At 40.1% G+C, this 24261-nt stretch overlaps 1 protein-coding gene across 1 annotated transcript in view; it reads right to left on the reverse strand.

The window, feature by feature from the left end:
- Window positions 1-23902, reverse strand: part of bsna (bassoon presynaptic cytomatrix protein a) — a 190172-nt gene extending 166270 nt beyond the window's left edge. The window contains exon 1 of the mRNA XM_053624703.1: window positions 23659-23902. Coding sequence (XP_053480678.1) covers window positions 23659-23828 — 170 coding nt within the window. The 5' untranslated portion in view covers window positions 23829-23902. The remainder of the gene's footprint in view (window positions 1-23658) is intronic.
- Window positions 23903-24261: the final 359 nt, after the last annotated feature.

Below are 24261 nucleotides of genomic sequence, written 5' to 3' on the forward strand. Positions count from 1 at the left end.
ACACACAATTTAATTATTATTTTTATTGAAGTGACAGTATTACTCTTAATTAAATACTATTAATTAGTATTAATTCATTAATAGTAGTTTTAAATTAAAGCTGCAAGCAGCGATGAATGGTCCCTCGCACACTGGTGCACATTGGGGCTGCTATGCCAGGGGAATGCTATTCCATTGTTTTAGCACTTATGTGTTGTTATGAGTGTATCATGATGCAAAACATGTAATTTTCTGTTTGCGGTAGGTGGCGTTATGACTATAACTGAATATTGGCATGCAGATGTCTTCAGGCCAGGATCCGTATCAAACGTGAAGTTTGGGGTGGATTGGACATTGTATGTATAAGTTATAACAACTTCCTGTTTCATGTGAAAACATGAACATCGAAATTTGTTAGACCGCCACAGCCACACCGTGCAGTGAAAACTCAAAAGCTTCAAAATTTAGCATCAACAAGGCCTTTAGATTAGACTGACTGAATATGATGTTGATAGGATGAAATCTCTAGAAAGAATTCGTTAAAGTATGAGGCATGGAAATAGCAAAATCTGAGAATTGCAGAGAAATATCTAAATGGCTGACTTCCTGTTGGGTTAAGGATAAGGCTCTAATAGACATTTTTGTAGGTTTTAACATGTTACATATGCCTACCGATTTTCTTACGTGTAGGTGAAATGTAGCGAGAGGGCTGATTCGTTGAAATTTTGTGGATGGTGCTATCAAGCCATTTTGCCACACTTAATTCTAAACCCTGTATCAGATGTAAGTTTTCACCAGTTTTGAGAAGTGCACAAAGTTTCATGAGCTTTCAAGCATATTTAGGCCTTAAAAATGTAATTTGTTTCACATCGAAGTTGACAGGCTGTAACGGACAGGCCCTTCAACGAAAACTCAAAAGCTTCACAATTTAGATTAGACTGACCGAATATGATGTTGATCCGATGAAATCTGTAGGAGGAGTTCATTAAAGTACGAGATCTGGAAATGGCAAAAACAGAGCAAAAACTTTTTTGTAGGTGAAATTTTGTAGGTGGCGCTATCGAGCCATTTTGCCACATTAAATTCTGGGACCCCTATCGGATGTAAATTTTCAACAGTTCTGAGGTGTGTGCAAAGTTTGTGAGTTTTGGGGTATGTTTAGGCCCTCAAAAATGCGAAGAATTTGAGAATATAAGAATATAGCTGCAAGCAACAATTAAAGGGCCAAGCACTATAGAGGCTAAACAAGGAGCTAAACAAGCATGGCAAGGAGCATCAAGACCAACTGTATATAATTTTAGGCAAAATGGTTGAACATTCATGAATACAATAAACTGTTACATGATTTAATTGCTTATAATATTTTACCAGTACGTTGCTGTGACCAAATTGATGTGATGTGGTCAGTGTGGTGACACAATGACACACACACAGTTTGGTGTCAATATGCCAAAGCCTTGCAGAGATACAGCCTCTGAACTGTTTTGGCATAATGCCATCAAAGTTGTTGATATGTAAAAAGATAAAAGTTAAGTATATGAATACAAAATCCATACATTTTTGCAGGCATGGTCTGAATATGATCTGAATCAAATTTGGTGAAAATCAGGCCAACGCTCTAGAAGGAGTTCGAAAAAGAAGGCTTCCAACAAAAAAGAAGGCTTCCAACGCCTATTAAAATAGGCAAAAGTAATCAAAAGATATTAGCATTTTTTAAAATTGCTTTATAATATGATGCAAATGACAGGTACTAAGTTTGGTCTGAATACACGAATGCACAATAGATATATATCCTCACGTACATTTTGGTGTGCTCAGCGTTAGATTCTTTGCGCATTGTTCGAGAATGGTTTGGTCTATCAAAATGCTTTTAATAACTCTTTGCCAGCATCGTGTAAAGATGATCTATTTCCAATTTCGTGAAAATTGAACAATTGGTCTAGGAGGAGTGAGAAAAAATTGGTTTTTAAAGGAAATCAAAATGGCAGACAGCAAGTTTGGCCAACTATGGCAAAATTGGTATGTATGTTCTCAGCATGACCCAATGAATGTAATAAGACCAATTTCATTACTGTAACGTATCGTAGACTGGAGGCAGATGCAGGTGCAGATCAAAGTCTTTATTAAACATAAAACACAAAACCAAAGTAAATGCGGTCTTCACCGGGAAACGAGAACATTCGAGGCATGGAAACGAACGATACGACCGATACAAAAACTACAACCAATATAACTATAATACTGAGCGAAGTGCTCAGTAACCAAGGCGTTTAAATACCAAACATAATCAATTCAAAACATAAACACCTGTGGCAAATGAAAGTCACTTCACTCGATGTTGAGCAGGAAGCGAGCAAACCAAAACAGTGTCATGTGACTCATCCGGAGCCGAGCCACAGTGCCCTCTGCTGGCCGTGGCGTAACAGAACCCCCCTCCAAAGGGTGCTCCTCCCGGAGCACCAAGAACCCCCCTCCAACGGGGGTCCCGGTTCCCTGTCCGAGCTGTCTCTTGCTGCCACGGAAAGCGAGGCAGCCTCCGTCGGGCAGCAGATGGGCGGAGCCGCACCCCCACCGGGGTTGAAAGTCGGGGTGCCGCCCCCGGCGGCTCTGGAACTGGAACGCAGGGCGCCGCCCCTCGGCAGCTCTGGAATGCAGGGCGCCGCACCCGGCAGCTCTGGAACGCAGGGCAGCATCCCCAGCGGGACAGGAGGGCTGGGCGGTGGGACGGCCTCCTCGGCCGGACAGGACAGCGGGACGGCCTCCTCGGCCGGGCAGGGCAGCAGGACAGCTTCCTCCGCTGTGTAGGGCAGCGGGACGGCCTCCTCGGCTAGGCTGGACAGCAGGACAGCTTCCTCGGCTGTGCAGGGCAGCAGGACGACCTCCTCGGCTGGGCTGGACTGCAGGACAGCTTCCTCGGCTGTGCAGGGCAGCAGGACGACCTCCTCGGCTGGGCTGGACAGCAGGACAGCTTCCTTGGCTGTCGGGAGCTCCCCCGCAGAGACCTCCCCGTAGGCCTCAAGCTGCAGCTCTGAGGTCGCCATGTTACCCTCAGGCGGGAGCTCCACAGCTGAGACCTCCCCGTAGGCCTTAAGCTGTAGCTCTGAGGTCGCCCTGTTGACCTCAGGCGGGAGCTCCACAGCTGAGGCCTCCCCGTAGGCCTCAGGCTGGAGCTCTGCTGTCTTCGTTGCCCCCCCCCAAAAAATTTCTGGGCCAGCCTTCACCTCTGGACTGCACGGCGTGGTGCAATTCCCCTGCAGTGGGAAGCCCCAGATGCTCAGGTCACTTTGCTGGCTGCGTGGCGCTGTACAGTTCCTCTGCAGTGGGAAGCCCCAGATGCTCAGATCACTCTGCTGGCTGCGTGGCGCTGTACAGTTCCCCTGCAGTGGGAAGCCCCAGATGCTCAGATCACTCTGCTGGCTGCGTGGTGCTGTACAGTTCCCCTGCAGTGGGAAGCCCCAGATGTTCCGGCCGCTTTGCTGGCTGCGTTGCACGGCATGGTTCTCCGGTGGTGGGGACGGGGTCAAGGGCGCGGGGGGCGACATGGCGCGTAGCTCAGCTTGCAGCTGTCTCTGTTCTGCTACCTTGCGCTTGAGCCAAGCAAGTTCCTCGCTGAGCTGTTGGTTGAGCTCCCAGAACGACGCGGATGGTGGCGTGGTGCATGGACCAGCTCGCTGCAGCAGCTTTTGTTGCGCGATCTGGTGAGTAATCCGTGCCAGTGCTTCGTCCATTAGTCTGTTCCTCTCCCAGAACACTCGGTTCAACTCAGCACTCATCTTGTTGATCTGCTGCTTCCGTTTGGTGGGCTCAGTATTCTGTAACGTATCGTAGACTGGAGGCGGATGCATGTGCAGATCAAAGTCTTTATTAAACATAAAACACAAAACCAAAATAAATGCGGTCTTCACCGGGAAATGAGAACATTCGAGGCATGGAAACAAACGATACGACCAATACAAAAACTACAACCAATATAACTATAATACTGAGCGAAGTGCTCAGTAACGAAGGCATTTAAATACCAAACATAATCAACTCAAAACATAAACACCTGTGGCACATGAAAGTCATTTCACTCAATGTTGAGCAGGAAGCGAGCGAACCAAAACAGTGTCATGTGACTCGTCCGGAGCCGAGCCACAGTGCCCTCTGCTGGCGTAACAATTACAATCGGCAAAATTAATCAAAAGCAATTAGCATTTTTTTTATTTCCTCTCCAGGAGGCATTACAAAAAATAGGTTTTCAAAATATTTTTTAAAAAAAGCGGACAGGATGTTTGCTCGACCATGACATAATTGGTATTATTGTTCGTGGCATGAATCACGGAATCTATCAAGACCAGTCAGTCTCAAGACAGTAGGCAAAAGGAGTCAATAGCTATTAGCATTTTTAGAAACAGCATTATAATTTTTGAGCACCTAAAACTTTTTGAGTCTCTTCAGAGCATGGTGCCAAAGAAACATATTCATTGAAGCGTCATTCGAAAAAGGTATGGTTTATCAAAATTCTGTGAATAAGTTTTTGTTGTAAGTGTCTCTAGATGATGCACGACAATTTTCGTGCAAATTGGACAAACGGCCTAGGACGAGATAAAAAAAAAGAAAGTTTTTCAGAAAATTCAAAATGGTGGAAAAATTTTCACGATGGAAAATTACAATGCAATCAAATCTTCTTGAGCCAAGGTATCAGAGGAAATTAATTGAAGCGCCATTTAAAAATTCTGTAAATAAGTTTTTGTCATAATTTCACAACTTTCCCACAAGTGGTTCTATGGGCTGCCATAGACCTCCAAAGCAGAGGAAGAAGAAGTAGAAGAGGAAGAATAGGAAAAGTAATGAAAACAATAATAATACTTTATTTTATATAAAGTGCCTTTAAAAAAGCCTCTCAAGGCACTTACATAAGACTACATACGCATGTACAATAAAATTCAGTTTCAAATATTAATAATAATAATAGTTAAATAACAAAAAAATAAAGTCATCAAGTAAAAGCAATCCTAAAGAAATAAGTTTTAAGAGAAGACTGAAATACACACACAAAAAAACTGGGCTTCTCTAAGATCAGATGGTAGTGAGTTCCAGTTTTGGAGCATAAAAAGAAAAGGCCATATCACCCATACCATGTAAGCAAGTCTGAGGGACAGTTAAGAGACCAGAATTGGAGGAACGGATATCATGTTTTGGGGTGTAATGGGTTAAAAGTGCAGCCAAATACTGGGGAGCCAAACCATGCAAGGCCTTGAATGTAAGCATAAGGATTTTACAATCTACACGAAACCTGACAGGGAGCCAGTGCAAGGATTCCCAAATAAGAGTGATGTGCTCACTTGTCCTGGACCTAGTCAGGATTCTAGCTGCTGAGTTTTGCACATACTCTAGTTTGTTTATTTATTGTAGACTTACAGACCCCAGCAAGGAGTGCATTGCCATAACCAATGCGTGAAAATACTACAGCTGCAACAAGTCGATAAAATTGATAATAATCGATTATGAAAATCGTTGTCAATGAATCTCATTATCGATTAGTTGGTCTGCACGCGGCACAGGGTACATTTATTCACTACATTACTTCTGTTCCAAAAACACGCTTCGGAGAGTAAATACTAAAGTTGTGTCCCAAATGACGTACTATACACTTACACTATGCACTGTGTACTATACCGTCTAGTGTATGAATTTTAGAAAGGTAATATCATCTCAAAAGGAACACTAGCATTTAGCATACCCAGTCACCGACAATGACTTTCTTCAGTTTACTGTTCATCAACATTACTTTTTATAAAAAGTAATGCATAGATACTATCATATAATATAAACTTATATATTAGTTTATATATTTATATATATATATATATATATATATATATATATATATATATATATATATATATATATATATATAGTATTTATGTATTATTATGTAGTATGTATTATTTTTATGGATGCACAAAAAGCACTAAATTAAACTACAGTCCTTAATTAATAATATATATTCTGGTGAGTGTCTGTGTGTATTGAGTTCTTTTCGGTCTTATATAATTGGACAAACAGTTGTGTAAAGTTTTGGTCTGAAGTTTATATTTGTAACACTCAGTTTGCGGATTTTATTTTAAATAAACGAAAAAATCGTACTGAAAGTTTGCCCCCACCATCCGATTAATCTGAAAAATAATCAGCCAACTAATCGATTATGAAAACAATCGTTAGTTGCAGCCCTAGGAAATACAAAAGTGTAGATAAACTTTTCGCCACAGAGAAAGATAACATAGGGTGCAATCTTGCAATATTTCTGAGCTGACAGGATGTTTTAACAGTATTCTTTTGATATGGATCAAAAGAAAAAACTTTATCATGGTCTACTGGTTTTCTCTCATTTTCACCTCTTAACAAAATAGGTTACTCTGTTTTTAAAGGGGTTCTGTGATACTGTGATACAGTATATGGAAATTGCTTAAACACCTGCTTAAACCAGTAAACAAACACATACATTCAAAGACCATTTTCACTTGCTTATTTGTTCAGTGTTCATTAACAGGAAATGTACATGTGCTTGCTTGCTTGCGTGTGTGTGTGTGTGTGTGTGTGTGTGTGTGTGTGTGTGTGTGTGTCTGTCTGTCTGTCTGTCTGTCTGTAGCAAAATAACAGGATTTTTTTAAATGTTCCACAGCTGGGTGACAGTTGAATGATCCAAATCACTGCTTCACTTGTCTGCTTTGACAAATAGAAAATGGGTATAGTTACTAGCTATGTCATTGCTGAATAGCCTCATTTGTAATACTTTGATGTCTACAGTATAAAATATTTAGCATAATTCCCAACCTCCAATTATTTCTCTGCTATCACACAACAGCTACCTACCAGGGAGGGTGAAGGCAGTCACTGAGACATGTAGAGTCAGCCGACCACATCTTTTCGAACAGTCAGGGTGTCACGATATGGTAAAGAGGCAGAAGCAAGTGCAGATCAAAGACTGTATTAACGAGCGACAGGCAGACAAATCCAAATCATAAGACAGAAGCGTGGTCAAAACAAAATAGGTCAGGCGATATACAAATGGGCATGAACTGGGTGAGGCTACAATCGTAAACGTGAAATGAGAAACAAGGTAAAAAACATGAAACGAGAACCATGAATTGAGGCAACGAGAAACGAGAGCTAGGTAGAGAGATAACTCAATACTGCACGATTTGCACAACGACACGAGGGGTTTAAATTATAAACATAATCATGGGTAAATACAGACGGCTGAAACCAATGTAGACACACCTTCGGACAACAACCCATGACTAAACAGGGAGGAAACAGAACAGAAGCAAAACAAACGCATGTGTCCACAGTAATCAACAATCGAAGAGCGTGTGTGTGCGTGTGTGTATGTATATATATATACATACATATTTATACACAGTATCTCACAAAAGTGAGTACACCTATCACATTTTTGTAAATATTTGATTATATCTTTTAATGTGACAACACAGAAGAAATGACAAAATGAAGAAATTAAGAAATTGAGTTATATGCTACAATGTAAAGTAGTGAGTGTACAGCTTGTGTAACAGTGTAAATTTGCTGTCCCCTCAAAATAACTCAACACAAAAAAAACTTTTTGGCAACAAAAGTGAGTACACCCCTAAGTGAAAATGTCCAAATTGGGCCCAATTAGCCATTTTCCCTCCTCGGTGTCATGTGACTTGTTAGTGTTACAAGGTCTCAGGTGTGAATGGGGAGCAGGTGTGTTAAATTTGGTGTCATCGCTCTCACACTCCCTCATACTGGTCACTGGAAGTTCAACATGGCAACTCATGGCAAAGAACTCTCTGAGGATCTGAAAAAAAGAATTGTTGCTCTACATAAACATGGCCTAGGCTATAAGAAGATTGCCAAGACCCTGACACTGAGCTGCAGCATGGTGGCCAAGACCATACAGTGGTTTAACAGGACAGGTTCCACTCAGAACAGGCCTCACCATGGTCGACTTAAGAAGTTAGGTGCACATGCTCAGCGTCATATCCAGAGGTTGTCTTTGGGACATAGACATATGAGTGCTGCCAGCATTACTGCAGGGGTTGAAGGGGTGGGGGGGTCAGCCTGTCAGTGCTCAGACCATACATCGCACAATGCATCAAATTGGTTTGCATGGCTGTCGTCCCAGACGGAAGCCTCTTATAAAGATGATGCACAAGAAAGCCCGCAAACAGTCTGCTGAAGACTAAGGACATGGACTACTGGAACCATATCCTGTGGTCTGATGAGACCAAGACAAACTTATTTGGTTCAGATGGTGTCAAGCGTGTGCGGCGGCAACCAGGTGAGGAGTACAATGACAAGTGTGTCTTGCCTACAGTCAAGCATGGTGGTGGGAGTGTCATGGTCTGGGGCTGCATGAGTGCTGCCGGCACTGGGGAGCTACAGTTCATTGAGGGAACCATGACTGCAAACATGTACTGTGACACACTGAATCAGAGCATGATCCCCTCCCTTCAGAGACTGGGCAGCAGGGCAGTATTCCAGCATGATAACGACCCCAAACACACCTCCAAGACGACCACTGCCTTGCTAAAGAAGCTGAGGGTGAAGGTGATGGACTGGCCAAGCATGTCTCCAGACCTAAACCCTACTGAGCATCTGTGGGGCATCCTCAAATGGAAGGTGGAGGAGCACAAGGTCTCTAACATCCACCAGCTCTTTGATGTCGTCATGGAGAAGTGGAAGAGGACTCCAGTGGAAACCTGTGAAGCTCTGGTGAACTCCATGCCCAAGAGGGTTAAGGCAGTGCTGGAAAATAATGGTAGCCACACAAAATATTGACACTTTGGGCCCAATTTGGACATTTTCACTTAGGGATGTACTCACTTTTGTTGCCAGCGGTTTAGACATTAATGGCTGTGTGTTGAGTTATTTTGAGGGGACAGCAAATTTACACTGTTATACAAGCTGTACACTCACTACTTTACATTGTAGCAAATTGTCATTTCTTTGGTGTTGCCACATGAAAAGATATAATCAAATATTTACAAAAATGTGAGGGGTGTACTCACTTTTGTGAGATACTGTGTGTGTATGTATGTGTGTGTATAAATATATATAAAGGTTGCAAAACGATCTCTAAAGAGTTTGGACTCCAACAATACACAGTCAAACAGATTGGGTACAAATGGAGGAAATTCAAGGCCATTGTTACCCTCCCCAGGAGTGGTCGACCAACAAAGATCACTCCAAGAGCAAGACGTGTAATAAGTCTGTGTGGTCACAAACTAACCCAGGGTAACTTCTAAGCAATTAAAGGCATCTCTCACATTGGCTAATGTTAATGTTCATGGGTCCACCATCAGGAGAACACTGAACAACAATGATGTACATGGCAGGGTTGCAAGGAGAAAAACACTGCTCTCCAAAAAGAACACTGATGCCCTTCTGCAATTTCCTAAAGATCATGTGGACAACCAGAAGGATATTGGAAAAATATTTTGTGGACAGATGAGACCAAAACAGAACTTTTTGGTTTAAATGAGAAGCATTACGTTTAGAGAAAGGAAACACTGCATTTCAGCATAAGAAGCTTATCCCATCTGTGAAACATGGTGCTGGTAGTATCCATGTTTGGGCCTGTTTTGCTGCATCGGCCAGGACAGCTTGCCATCATTGATGGAACAATGAACTCTGAATTATGCCAGCAATTTCTATAGGAAAATGTCAGGACATGTGACCATTAACTGAATCTCAAGAGAAAGTGGGTCATGCAGCAAGACAATGACCCTAAGCATACCAAAGAATCTACCAAAGAATGGTTAAAGAAGAATAAAGTTAATGTTTTGGAATGGCCAAGTGAAAGTCCTGACCTTAGTCCAATAGAAGTATTGTGGAAGGACCTGAAGCAAGCAGTTCATGTTTGAAAACCCACCAACATCCCAGTGTTAAAGCTGTTCTATGCTGAGGAATGGGCCTCCAAGGACTCCTCCAAGATGCAGGACTGATCAAATGTTTAGTTGCAGTTTAGAAATGTTTAGTTGCATTTATTGCTGCATGAGGGGTTCACCCCAGATGCTGAAAGCAAAGGTTCACATACTTTTGCCACTCACAGATATGTATTATTGGATCATTTTACTCAGTAAATAAATGGCAGAGTTTAGTATTTTTTTCTTTGTCTACTTTTAAGACTTGTGTGAAAATCTGATGATGTTATAGGTCATATTTATGCAAATATATCTAAAGGGTTCATAAATATTCAAACACAACTGAATATATACAACTGTATATAACTTACTAAATTTAGAACCTTGTGTTAAGAACACTACACGGTTAAATTTATATGGAAATTCTATATATGGGTCAAAGTGTGGATTTCAAGAAATCCTTTGCATTCTGTCAAACAGTATGTGTGCACTGTGACCATTCAGTTTAGTAGAGATATGTGTAGTATTTTTTTTTCAAGCTTTACCTACCACACATTATAACAGAGCACATCAAGTGAAGAGTCTTATATTGTGTAGGTCCCCCTTTGCCACCAAAACAGCTCTGACCACTCAAGCCATGGACTCCAGAAGACCTCTGAAGGTGTGCTGGGTATCTGGCACCAAGTCCTATAAGTTGCGATGTGGGGCCTCCATGGATCAGACTTGTTTGTCCAGCACATCCCACAGATGCTCAATCGGATTGAGATCTGGGGAATTTGGAGGCCAGTTCAACACCTTGCACTCTTTGTCATTTTCCTCAAACCATTGCTGAACAATTTTTGCAGTGTGGTAGGGAGCTTCATCCTGCTGTGATTAGGTAATAATGTTGCCATGAAGCAGTGTACTTGGTCTGCAACAATGTTTAGATGAGTAGTATGTGTCAAAAACATCTACACAAATGCCATGACCCAAGGTTTCAGTGGTCTTGGGTCACTGGCAGGCCACAATCATAGCAGTCTTATCAATTTCGGGATGCACCTGCCCATGATGCATATCCCTCTGTCATTCATTATTATAGATTATGTCATCTAAATTAGCATTAGCCCATGCAGTGTTGGGCTGTAGTACCCAGTTGATTAGCTGTTTATAGCTGGTCGTCCAAAAAGCCCAAACTGAAGAGTGATAAATTGGTGTCAACTAAACTAGGTGGGAAAAGTTTTTTCCTTTGATTTTAGCTATGATGGAATCTTCTACAGGTCTCAAATCCAAAGTCAAATTAAAAACAAGCCACACCTAACTGATCCAGGGGCTTGTCAATAATAGGCATTGGATTGGCATCAAATTTAAAAACTGCATTCACCTTGCAAAAGTCTGCTTTGAGCACAAGCACTATGGCCCTGTTCCAGTTACTGTCTGATACCTCTCTATTATTTTTGGCCTAATTTGGCCTGAACCACTTTTCTTTTGTGTTAACGCAAGCAATGCAACTGGTTGTGTAAACCAGACTGGGCAAGCTTCCATGTGGGGTCCTATAAGTTCAGTGTGCCAAGACAGGGTAGAAAGCATGTCCATAAATTCAGCTTGCATCTTAGCAACCTCTACTCTCTGCCACCGCCATCACCCAAGCAACAGGGACTGCCTCGACACTGTTTTAGCAATGGTAGTAGAGGTAGTAAAATGAAGGTAGTAAATCTGCCATTTCTTTCCTCTGTCTGTTTCCTATGTCTCGTAGTCGACTTCAACAACCCCCATGTAACTTCAAAGGGTCGTTGCAATTTGGAGAGTACTTTTGACCCAACTATTAATCCCAGTTTCTGCAATCATCATGTCCAAACCTACAGATCAAATTTGTAAGCGCATCACTAACTCATTGGTTTTAGGGTGATATAAACTGGTTTGGATTACGTTAGGATATGTTAGGATCTCCTTACACCAAATGGTGTCTGAGCCACACACTTCACTGATATCATCTGCATTTCAACCAGAGAACATGTCTACCAGAGGTCTTGTCATTCCATTGCTTGCCTCATCTTTGATGACACATGAAATTGCATCTTTTGGCAAGGGTGCAAACCTCACACTGCTTTACTTGCTGGAACTGATCCATTCCTAAGCCCACTGTTAACTGAACACAGCCTGACTAACCCCTGTCAGCTAAGCACAGCAAGGCTGTGAGGGTTTCTTTCAGCCCGCTGGGGACATGTGCAGGTTTTCTGGTCCACATTTGTGTACATTTGATCCTTGGTTGTGCTAGATTGCCCATGGTTGTGTGTGGGTTTGTGTATGTGCATGGTGCCTGAAATGGACTGGTATCCCATCTGGGGTGAATTGTCCCACCTTTTGTGTTACAGTGTTACTGGGACTAGCTCCGGGTCCACCGCAACCCTGACCAGGATAAAATGGTTACTGAAGATGAATTAATGAATTAATCATTTCAATTTAGAAAACAAATATCTGAAGATTATGTTATTATTTCACTGTAAACATTGTTTTCTCAAATGCAAAGACTTTAAAGAATTAAGAGTAACAAACACAAATGTAACACATGCATATTAGTAGGGATGCACCGAAATGAAAATTCGTGGCCGAAGCCGAATATAATGAAAAACTTTGCCGAAGGCCGAATACCGAACACGTTTTACCATTTATTTTGCCTATTTTTCACCACTGCATACATTAAATAGTCAAAATTTGCTTTTTACTATTTTGTCTTGCTTTTCAAAGAAAAAATCAATTACAAAATCTGCAATTTCAAAATATTTATTTAACACAACATTTTTTTTTTTTAATTTCAGCAGGCATAGGCTACCAACTAGGCACAATATAACTTTAAATAAATAAATTAGTAAAATAAAAATATTTTTATGTGGTCATCTTTGAGCCCCCCTTGAATAGCCTATGTTAGGCCTATAACTGACTGCTGAAAGAATGTAACACTCTGAAGCCTACAAGAAAAAAGTGCATTGACAAGAGTGCAAAAAAATGGTTATATTCGGTTATATACGGCTGATTATATTCGGGATATATACCGCTCGCGTCCCTGTACACCTCACGGAGTATTATAGTAGATATAGTATAGTTCAATACGTTGTTAATGTTATGTTCTTTGATAGATTTAGTTAGGTTAAACTATAGATTAGTTCATTTAGTACCCGCTGGTTTTTCCGCTCCCAGTCCATAGTACTAGGTCATGTTTCTTGTGTTGTGTTTTGACCCTGTTTTCTGTGACCGTGACTTTGATTCCTGTTTTGTCCTGTTTATGCCTGTTTGCCGATCGCCCGACCCTTTGCCTGTCTTGACTACGTTTTTTGGATTACGATTTGGATTTGTCTGCCTGCCCTTAAATAAATACATCTTTACCTGCTTCCGTACTCTACTCCCTTACGTCTCACGATGTGACTGAATACTCCGGAACAGAAACAAAACAAACGCACATGTCCACAGTAAACAATGTCACGGTTGTCAACATCCGAAGAGCATGCGCTCGCTGACTACTCGTGCACGTAGCTCGTGCATGAGCGCGCTACCGGAAGTGGAGCTCGTGACATTCACGCGTCTCACTCTGGTTGCTAGGCTATTTGGTCGCATCATCAAACATGTCATTGTTCGGTCAAATTTATTCGCCCTTTTCACTTATTCGGCCGAACACCGAAAGTGCTTTTTTTTTGCTATTTTCGGCCGAATAATTTTGGTTGCCGAACATTCGGTGCATCCCTACATATAAGTGTCTGCATCTAGATTTGAACTTAGATTTTGTTTAATTTCATGAAATTCTAGGTTTAATGGAAAACTGTTTTATAAATTATCCACGCAGACTGAGAAATTAAGTATACTTTAAACCTTAATTACTGTATATTCCTACATATTTATCCTATCAGTAGTTCTAACAAGCAAACAAACCCTTATCAACCTGTTGTTGACTTAAAAATTTCCTCCTTCTCCTGAATGGTTGGATGTTGGTGGTCCACCAACATCAGCTACCAGAGTGTGAGAACATTACCAGGTATTACAAGTTTTCTAACTTGCAAATCACTGAGTATAGCTTTTAACCCTCTTACCCCTAAGTTCCCACAGTATTATGTCCCATAACCCTATATTCCCCAATGAAACAGCACGCCAACCCTGAGTTCCTGGGCCAAAATCAACATTTTAATTTTAACATTTTTAGTCCTTGAAACAGCTTATAATAATGTATTTGTGTAATATTACTTTGAAAATGAAGCAGTTCAGTGTTTTTACTCCACTTAGAGCACAATTCTTAACTAGAGAAATTACGAAAAAATGCTCGCTAAAATCCTTCTACTCCTTTAGATGTACCATACGAGCATCAGCGTGGTCAATGCCTTTGAATAAATTCAAGTAAATAATAAATAAATAAATGCATTTTAGCGCCAAAAGTCAAGTTTCTGCTGATAATCAGACCAGCAGGTACTGTTTTCACGGATGCACAGAGAAGGTCACGTTATGACTCCAAACCCCTGCAGTGTCAGTCACACTGGTTGATGCTGAAGATGAAGACGGATCAGGGTCTGAATCAGGAGAGTTTGCGTCTCTATCAGTTTCGGTTTCGGTTTCAACATCGCCTGAACTGCTGTCACTATCTAGAATCCTTGCTCCTGCCTGTGTAACTGTGTATGTTTTCTTTTTTTTCCACTGTTTTAGATGTACCTGTGTTCACTGTAGGTGTAACTTTAGCTGGAACACGATTAGCTTTTCGCTTTGGCATTTTTAGTTCACTTCTACTATTACACCAATATTCACGCTTGGATCAGTTTCGTCGTAATGACGGCGTAATAACGTAAACACGTCATGACGTCATCAACCTTCCGGGTCAAAAAATAATAATTAAATAAGTAAGGAATCATAGCAGAGTAATGCCGGTATACCGGACTTACGGGGATAATGTTTACACTGTAAAACCGCTATATCGGCCTTACGGGGATTTGGCATAGACAACCAAGCCGGTATATCGTCCTTACGGGAAAAGATCAAAGACGGGCAAGCCGGTTTTTCGGCCATACGAGGTAAGAGGGTTAAGAGGCCCTGCAAGCCTCTGTGGCACTCAGAGAGTCTACACTGGGGGTGCTGGCCATGGTGCTGAAAATAGTTTTTCTAACAATTTCACTGGCCATATAGGTACAAGTGGTTATATCCATAATAATATAAAACAGAAGGCTAGGTGCCAGAAAACAAATAACTGGAAGTCATGTTCCCATTCCCTCGCCCCTAAAAAAAACTAGAAATACTAATGAATTTTATCAAGAAAAGATAACCACTGAATACTTTTAAGACATGGACGATGTCAATTTCCTGTGGAAGCTCCAACAGATACAGCTATGTGATACCATTTTGAAGGGGGTGTATAGTTAACACCAATACTGCTGCATTTAGCATACACTCTGGTAGAACTCTAAAACTCTAAGATTTTGGTAATGTGTTTAACTTGTATTTAATTTGTTGCGCTTGTATTTTTCCTAATAAACGATTTCATCCTGTCAATTTGGATTAAACAAGGTTACACTTCAGATAAGATAATAATCAATACAATATATGGCCAGAGGTTAGTGGTCATTTGATCATCACACCCATATGTGGGCCTTCCCAAATTTTTTGCTACAAAGTTGGACGCACACAATTGTATAGGATGTATTTGTATATTGTAACATTACAATTTTGATTCACTGGAACTAACAGGCCTAGAACAAGCATGTTCCAGCATGGCAAGTCCCCTGTGCACACAATGAGGTCCACAAAGACATGGTTTGCCAAGGTTGATGTGGAAGATCTCGAGTGGCCTGCACAAACCCTGACTTGAACCCCACTAAACACCTTTGGAGTTAACTGGTACGCTGAGTGTGACCCAGGTCTTCTCACCCAAAATCACTGCCTTACCTCACTAATGTTCTTGTGGCTGAATGGGAACAAATCTCTACAGCCACATTCCAAACTCTCTTGTGGAAAGCCTTCCCAGAAGAGGGGAGATTATTATAATAGCAAAGGGGGGACTAAATCTGGGATGGGATGCTCAAAAATCACGTCAATATAGTGTACTCATGTTCAATGTGCGTGAATCAAAGAGGGCTTTGACTGAATGCTAGTTGTGATGACGCATATGGCGCATTGTGATGACATCACATGATGCATCTTGGCCATCTAGACAAATTGCTGGTAAAACAGTTGTACATATACAGATATACAGATACAGGCATGCAAAGTATAATGCTATTTTTTAGATAATGTTTTTTCACAGTATACAATTTTTTAACTCACCTACTGATTTGCAATGTCAAATATTAGCACACTATATGAGAAACACTAACTCATAGTGGGCATCTGTGAGCTCATGTAGCACATTAGCACTTTCCTCTGTGTTCAGCTGCCCTGCAATGTAACATCAACAGCAATTTGTAAAGATGCATCAGTTGACTCCACATGTCTTGGAAGAAGCATGTGATAGCCCTCAACCTCCCCAGTTGGTAGCTGTCATATGGTAGAGGAGAGCTAGCTAGTGGGAGGGACTTGGCAAATGACAAAAAAATTCCATCACCAGTCACATTTATAGAACCTCTCAGCTTTTTCATGTGGCATTACATGCTTCACTGCCCAAAATCAGAATCTCTACTGTCAGAAGATCAGCATTACTCGACTACACTCAAAAACACACAATAGGTGCATTTTCCTTGTGCACTGCTAATAGACACAAAGCTACGCTGGTAGCAGCCTAAGCAGTTTCAGCAATTGCTGAGGAAAGGCACTGAAACATCCAATGAATGTTATTCAGGGAGGAAAAAATAAAGCTCTGCTCCTTTCATGACTCACTTAGTTTGTGGTGCTGCAGGCTACATGGTATATTAGTGAAGAGGGAGTGCATCATTATCAAATGCTAGCCCATTTTGCTAGGTGAATTAATCAAATACATTTTGTCAGAAATAATAACTGTTGCTTAATTCTTTGGCTGTCTTTTGGAACCAGGCATTTCTCTATCAATGTGTATGCTATAACACATTCTACACTTTCCACACTCACTCATCCTCCCTCTGTCACACACAACCTAGGCTAGAATGATGAAAAGAAGGGCTGCAACTAATGATTATTTTCATAATCAATTAGTTGGACGATTTTTTTTCATTATTTATTTATTTTTTTCGATTAATCGGATGGGCAGGGCAAACTTTCAGTACCATTTTTCGTTTATTTAAAATAAAATCCACAAACTGAGTGTTACAAATATAAACTTCAGACTAAAACTTTACATAACTGTTTGTCCAATTATATAAGACTCAAAATAACCCAATACACACAGACACACACCAGAATATATATTATTAATTTGGGACTGTAATTTAATTCAGTGCTTTTTGTGCATACATAAAAATAATGCATAAATACTTTTTTATATATATATATATATATATATATAGAGAGAGAGAGAGAGAGAGAGAGGGAGAGAGAGAGTTTGCATTATATATAAGTATATATTATATAATAGTATTTATGCATTACTTTTTTTGGATGCACAAAAAGCACTGAATTAAACTACAGTCCTAAATTAATAATAAAAACTCCCTTTCACTGCACCTTGTGGTTTCTGTTACTCACTGCCTTGAGGCATATTGTTTTACTTGTGTTTACTTTTGATCATAGTGTGTTAATTAGACATTACAGAACTTACTCGCGCTCCCACTGTGTATCACCGTGAGTGAGGAGCAACGCGGCCTCGTAACTAACCGATCACGTCCCTTATAATAAACAACAGAAGTTACACTGCAAGCGCGTAAATACAGCATATAATAACAATAAACAGGAATTAAACTAAATCTTTTAAGCAACTTGCAGCAGTTTCACTAGGGCTGCACAATTAATCGAATATTGATGGCGATTACGATTTTGACTGCCCACGATTTCACTTGCATTTCACTTGCATTTGTAAAGCCATTATGATGACAAGTAACTCTGTACATCATCTGCTTCAACTTCCGGATCTCACAAACTGCCATTTTTATTGATCCCGCAAAATGACCTGAAACTGTGACCTGCTCGTGTAGAGACCACGGCATAGGGTGGAGTAAATTAATAATAATGCTAACGCAACAAGGTGGGTTTAATTCAAACTTATTTATTAAATAATACCTCACCAATCATAAGCAAGAGTAGCAACTGTTCAATCTGTAAACATACAGTACGCTGCAGCTCTCCATTCACTAACTCTAATTTACTTCATTTAAACTCACGGTTGCCAGATATCACTAGAAAGTCAACTCCAGTTTCCATGTTTTGATTTAATCCCCCCAAAACATAATATTATCAGCAGACATGGAACACTGTACTGGGGGAACCGATCTAAAACTGATAAACAAACAAAAATAAAACTACTAAAATGTAAAGACAGAAATTGTGCTTAGTTATAAATAAATCATTTAATATAGAAAAAGATATTATAATAACTTAATAAAATATAAATAAAATGAGAAATGAAATAATGTTTAATTACTATGGGTTGCTTTTAATATCAATTTGACATTAAGCTTAGTAAGCTATCTCCTTAGAAAGCTATTAGCCTTTTTCCTAATATGGATCATTTTTGCGTTAGTCTACTTTTAATTAGGACTCTTTATTGTTTAAGATATTTAAAAATTAATATTTTATGCTCGTTTATTTATCAATTAACCAACAGTATTTCTCATTGCTATTGTTTTAACTCAATTAACAGTGACGATGAGCAGAGAGCTTACATTTAACTGTTTATGATAGACCTCCTGATTAAAGTTTAAACAAAAAAAGATTGGTATCTGGATTGGTATCGGCTGTAAAAATCCTGATCTGAGCATCAGTAATGAACACCATTAAACTAAAGCCCTTTGCATCTGATGGGTAAATGAACTCACTCAATCACATCCTATATGAGATTATTCAGATATATACACAATATACACAGAGCGGTTCGAGAACTGACTCCAGCCCAGAGCCAAGACAGTGGAAAATGTCTAATAGTGTAGTTTTAAATATATTTAAGAGGAGCAGACTTCAAACACTGAACATTGATGTTTATTATATTTGTTTACAAGGTGGAACAGGTTAACAGTTGTTTTCTTTTGCATACAGTCTGTAAAATTAACTGAAAATATAAAATTTAGTTTATCAGAAGGTAAATTAATTTGTCATGGCTCACAGTATGTTCCTAAATTCTGTCATAATTGACCAGCTCAAGTTTTCTCATGCCTACTTGTGTGTTATATTGTAAATAATAAATGTGAAAGTGCAATAAAAATATGTTGTCACTAAAATCAATTAATAACCGTGATAAATAATCGAGATCTCAACACTGATCAAAACTATCGGGATTATCATTTTGGCCATAATCGTGCAGCCCTAAGTTTCACCAACCCTTTACACACAGTGGAGCATTTTGGATTTAAACATAAGTTTGTGCTTGTGCATCACTGTCGTACTCCCGTGCGACACAAACTCTGCTTTATAAAGTTTAATATTCTCTGCGGTGTTTAATATAAAATGGACCCCTGCCTTAGAGGACTTGGAGGTCACACACTTTCTTCCTCAGTCACTTGACAATTGCGCCACCATCTGATGGTGACTGAGGTCATGTTGGGAATAAAAGGTAACGTTGACATAAACAGTAAACTGAAGAAAGTCATTGTCGGTGACTCTGGGTATCTGCTAATCTAGCCGCATCACATTACGTGAGTATGACATCATGTGCCACTGACTGGGAAACAGCTTATACTTCCGGTTAGTAAAACAACCGCTCATGTTCCATTTGAGATGATACTACCTTTCTAAAATTCATACACTAGATGTAACAGTACATAGTGCATAGTGTAAGTGTAGAGTACATTATTTGGGACACGACTGTAGTATTTACTCTCTGATGCGTGTTTTCAGAACAGGAATAAGGAGTGAGTAAATGTACCCCATGCCGCACGCTGGCAATAGAGTGCATGTGAGCATATTCATATTTCGTGTGTCCATTTGAGCAAATAGGTTAACGGTAGAGTAGTAATACCGTTAAAACCTTAATGATATCCATCCCGTTATGAAAAAAGAATTAACATTGCTTTATTTTTTTTATAAAATAAGTTTACTATTATACATCTATTTGTAAATGCACCAGTGTGGAGGCATTTTTTTAGTGTTTAAGATTTATAAGTTGTAGAAAAAAATACTCAAAAGATTTATATATAGGCTATTTGTAAAGTAACTGCAAGTGATGTGCATTTAATAGCCTAAATGTTTAATTTCTTTATTTGGGATTTTAAAAACAAGTAGAAAATATGTTGAATGCGTAATGTCTTTCACCCAAATGAAATCAATATCATTTCAACGTAAGATAAGCAAACCAATTAGGGCGATTTTTTATTTTTTTTTATTTTACATTTATTTCAAATGCCATGAACAGCGCTAATTCAACGTGAATTTCCTAAGCAAAAAGATGTAGGATCAATGTCGGAGATGAACACTGTTTCGATGCCATGAGAGACCTCTATTATGTGATGATTATGTCATTGTTATTTGGGAAGGCTGCTAGCATACATACCTGTCGCAGATGGGGCAAACAGAGACGAGCTAGCTGGGCAGTCAAAAACTTTGCATTTCTCTGTCTGCACACAATAATGCACTTCTGAAAGATGCTTTGACAGATTGCTTGTGCTTCCACCCATACAAGCAAAAATCTTGTTGCACTTGTGGCAACCAGCGTTGTCTGTATAAACACTAGTGAAGTGTAACCACACTTCTGAACGTTTGGTTCTCTCCACCTTCGTCACTCTATGTATTAGGCGGGAGCTTTCGCGTTGTGTACGCGCGGTTGCTGTTCCGTGTGACAGATAGCCTCCGCACACGAGATAACTCACTTATGGATTGCGAATGGTGAAAATGAAGATGAATGTCTTAATGTTACCGCAAATTAGAAATGTTTGCTGAGATAAAATGTGCAAGATAACGTTTATTTAGCAATAAATATATAGGAAATATATTTTCTTAATTTCTCCAGTACCAAAAGCAGAACCGATAATGTCAGAGCTTATCGATACTACGGTCTTTCATAATTTAGCACCGGGTCCAGTTTAATACCGGGTTTCGGTACCCATCCCTATGTGTAACATTAATTAATTAAGGAATTTCAACGATTTTTGACTGACATCTCCATCGCCTCCACGCCTCATTTTTGGTTTTAACAACTAAAATACATTTTGGGTGACAGTAACTAAAAACATGAGATAATTCTGGGTCCATGGCATCCACAAGTGAACTGGTAGTCAAATGCAGAATTTACCAAAATATACTTTTCACTTACTGCGTACTTCACTACATACGGTTACAATCAAACTTATTCAACCCCAATTGCAAATTAGGTTTATTGTCAAAATTTACAGACTTTCAGCTGTTTGCAATTAACAAATGAAAGAAAAGCAATTGAAATAGTTCAACACAACGAATGCTTCAAGTGGTTTCCCCAAATTCAACTGAAAATGCAACTTATAATGACTTCTCCAATTTCAAAATTATTCAACCCCTTCATGGCAAGTATCTTTATTATTTAGTAGAGCACCCTTTTGCTATTATGACCTGCTGCAAACGAGATGCATAGCCAGACACTGGTTCCTGAAGAATCTTAGCCCATTCCTCATCAGCAATGGCCTCCCATTCAGTAATAATCTTTGGTTTGTGTATTGCAACCGCCTTCTTCAAATCACACCAGAGATTTTCCATGGGATTCAAGTGAGGTGACGGTGATGGCCCAGTAGAATCTTCCAGGACTTCTTCTGCAACCAAGCCTTGGTGGAATTTGAGGTATGCTTGGGATCATTGTCCTGCTGGAAGGTCCAATGACACCCAAGCTTCAGCTTCCTCACAGAGGGCATGACATTTTCTCCTAGGATTTCCTGATACTTCAATGAATCCATCTTGCCTTCCACACGCTGCAAGTTTCCAGTGCCAGAGGATGCAAAGCAGCCCCAGAGCATCACCAAGCCACCACCATGCTTGACTGTGGACAGAGTGTTCTGTCTTCATTCTTCTTTCTCCAGACATTCTGCTGATCCATCGTGTTGAAAAGTTCCAGTTTTGTTTCATTGCGCCACAGAACAGAATCCCAAAACTGCTGTGGTTTATTTATATGATACTGAGCCGACTTTTCTTGTGCTTTTGGGTCAGTAGTGATGCATGTCTTGGAGTTCGGGCATGGAAACCTTCTGCGTTTAGTACGTGCATCACGTGTGCTTGAGACAACACCTGTTTTGCATATTTGTGCTGTTGTGAGGGATTATATTCAGGGGGTTGAATAATTTTGAAACTGGAGAAGTCATTATAAGTTGCATTTTCAGTTGAATTTGGGGAAACCACTTGAAACATTAGTTGTGTTTAACTATTTCAATAGCATTTATTCGATTTGTTCACTGCAAACAGCTGAAAGTCTGTACATTTTAACAATTAACCTGATCTGCAATAATGGTTGAACAATTTTGATTTGCAACTGTGTGTGTATATAATTTTATATATATATATAAATATATATATATATATATATATATATATATATATATATATATATATGTGTGTGTGTGTGTGTGTGTGTGTGTGTGTGTGTGTGTGTAAAAATACATTTTCCACTTTCAAAATATATTAAAGAACAAAACACAGACTATGATTTTTGATGAACATGTCAAAATAACTAACTATGTCGGTTTATGAACTTGATTTGCAATGGGGGTTGAATAATTGTGATTGCAACTGTACTACTGTGATGTATTTGCATCGTACAGTATTACATAATGGTGCCGTATGCAGTGTACAGTATACAAATGTATATTTTAAACGCTCCCTTCGCCCGCGACTTGCTCTCATTACCGGAACAGACCAGGTGTTAAAACAAATGATCAAATCGCACCTGAATGGGAGGGTGGGCGGATGACGTGCGGGCTCACGCACAGAAATAGGTGGAGCGCGAGCGAACACGCTGAAATCTTGTTCGTTCACATGCATATTTTTTTATTAATGTATTATTGCATTATTACTTAATTGAAGAGCATTTAAGCTGTTCCTCTCCGATCCACGCATAGATGTGTTTTAATTAGGCCTAAATCTCATTCATACACAGAGGAACTGAACTAGTGTGTACACCAGCAGCGCATGACAAAAGCATTTAAATAAACGACTGATTAACGCATCTGATTTATTATTGCATACATCAGTAGGATGTACGGTTTTGGAAACGAAATGTGGATGCCCAGTGGAATAACGTTCATACTACGCACGGCGACACAGCACACACGCACACTACAATCAGCGCGTCAGCATCAAATATATCCTCCTGCGGAAATGTTTCACCGCATTTGGGCTGTGTGTGTCATTCAAATCTAAATGACCTAGTTTCTTTCATCCTAAAACAGTTGTCAAATCTTTTGCAAAGAGAGTAATCGTTATGAGAAACCGTATACAGCAATCGCATATACCGTAGCTTGCAGCGAGAATATGAATGGCATGAAAAGCATACACACACACACACACACACACACACACACACACACACGACGATTGAGGGCGTTGCGCGAGCGTAATTCACAGGAGAGAGAGCAAGACATAGACGCGCCACTTCGATTAACCTTACACGTGAACACGAATATTATGAACTGCGCGTGACGCTACGGTAGCATCATACACAAATGTGCGAAGATTTTCTTTTTATTTTTTTTTTTGCAGAACCGCCAGTGTTACCTCAGCCGTTATAACGGAATATAACGTCAGCAATGCATGTTTCCCACTTTACCTGTTCATTGCCGTACCAGTTCCCACAGCAGCTCCACCACCGGCCGCAGCGCCATTCACGGGCTTGATATGCTGTACAGTGCCCGTTGATACTGAAACGGATCCTGGAGCTCCTGCCACCCCGAGCACAGAGACTCCTTCCCCGCCTTCGAGGCTGGCCTCGTTCCCCATTGCCTTCTTTATTGAAAGCGACCGAAGAACTCGAGTTTTTACGGTTCTGCGTATTGTACGTTAAAAAAAACTTGCGGACTCAAATAGGATGCTCGTCTTCCGCCATCATTCTCTCGTTCTGAGACTGAGCTGGTGCTGAGCGCGTGAGCTAGATGAGGTGGGAGCGAGAGACGAGCACGCGCATCTGACGCGCATCCACCACCACACACGCACGCGCTTCATGCACACGCTTTTGCCCATGAGATGGAGGAAGAGGATATAGATATACATGACAAATAAAACTACATAAATATAAGATGAACACGTAAAGCACCATAAAAGATGTATGCTACTGATTATAGAGCGGATATTCATCCAAAGATTCTATTAATTAGCATTCTATGAATCTACCAGATTCTATTAATTAGAATCAGAATCGAACCTTAGGTACGTG

This window comes from Ictalurus furcatus, chromosome 5 (genome assembly GCF_023375685.1).
Source record: "Ictalurus furcatus strain D&B chromosome 5, Billie_1.0, whole genome shotgun sequence".
NCBI lineage: Eukaryota > Metazoa > Chordata > Actinopteri > Siluriformes > Ictaluridae > Ictalurus > Ictalurus furcatus.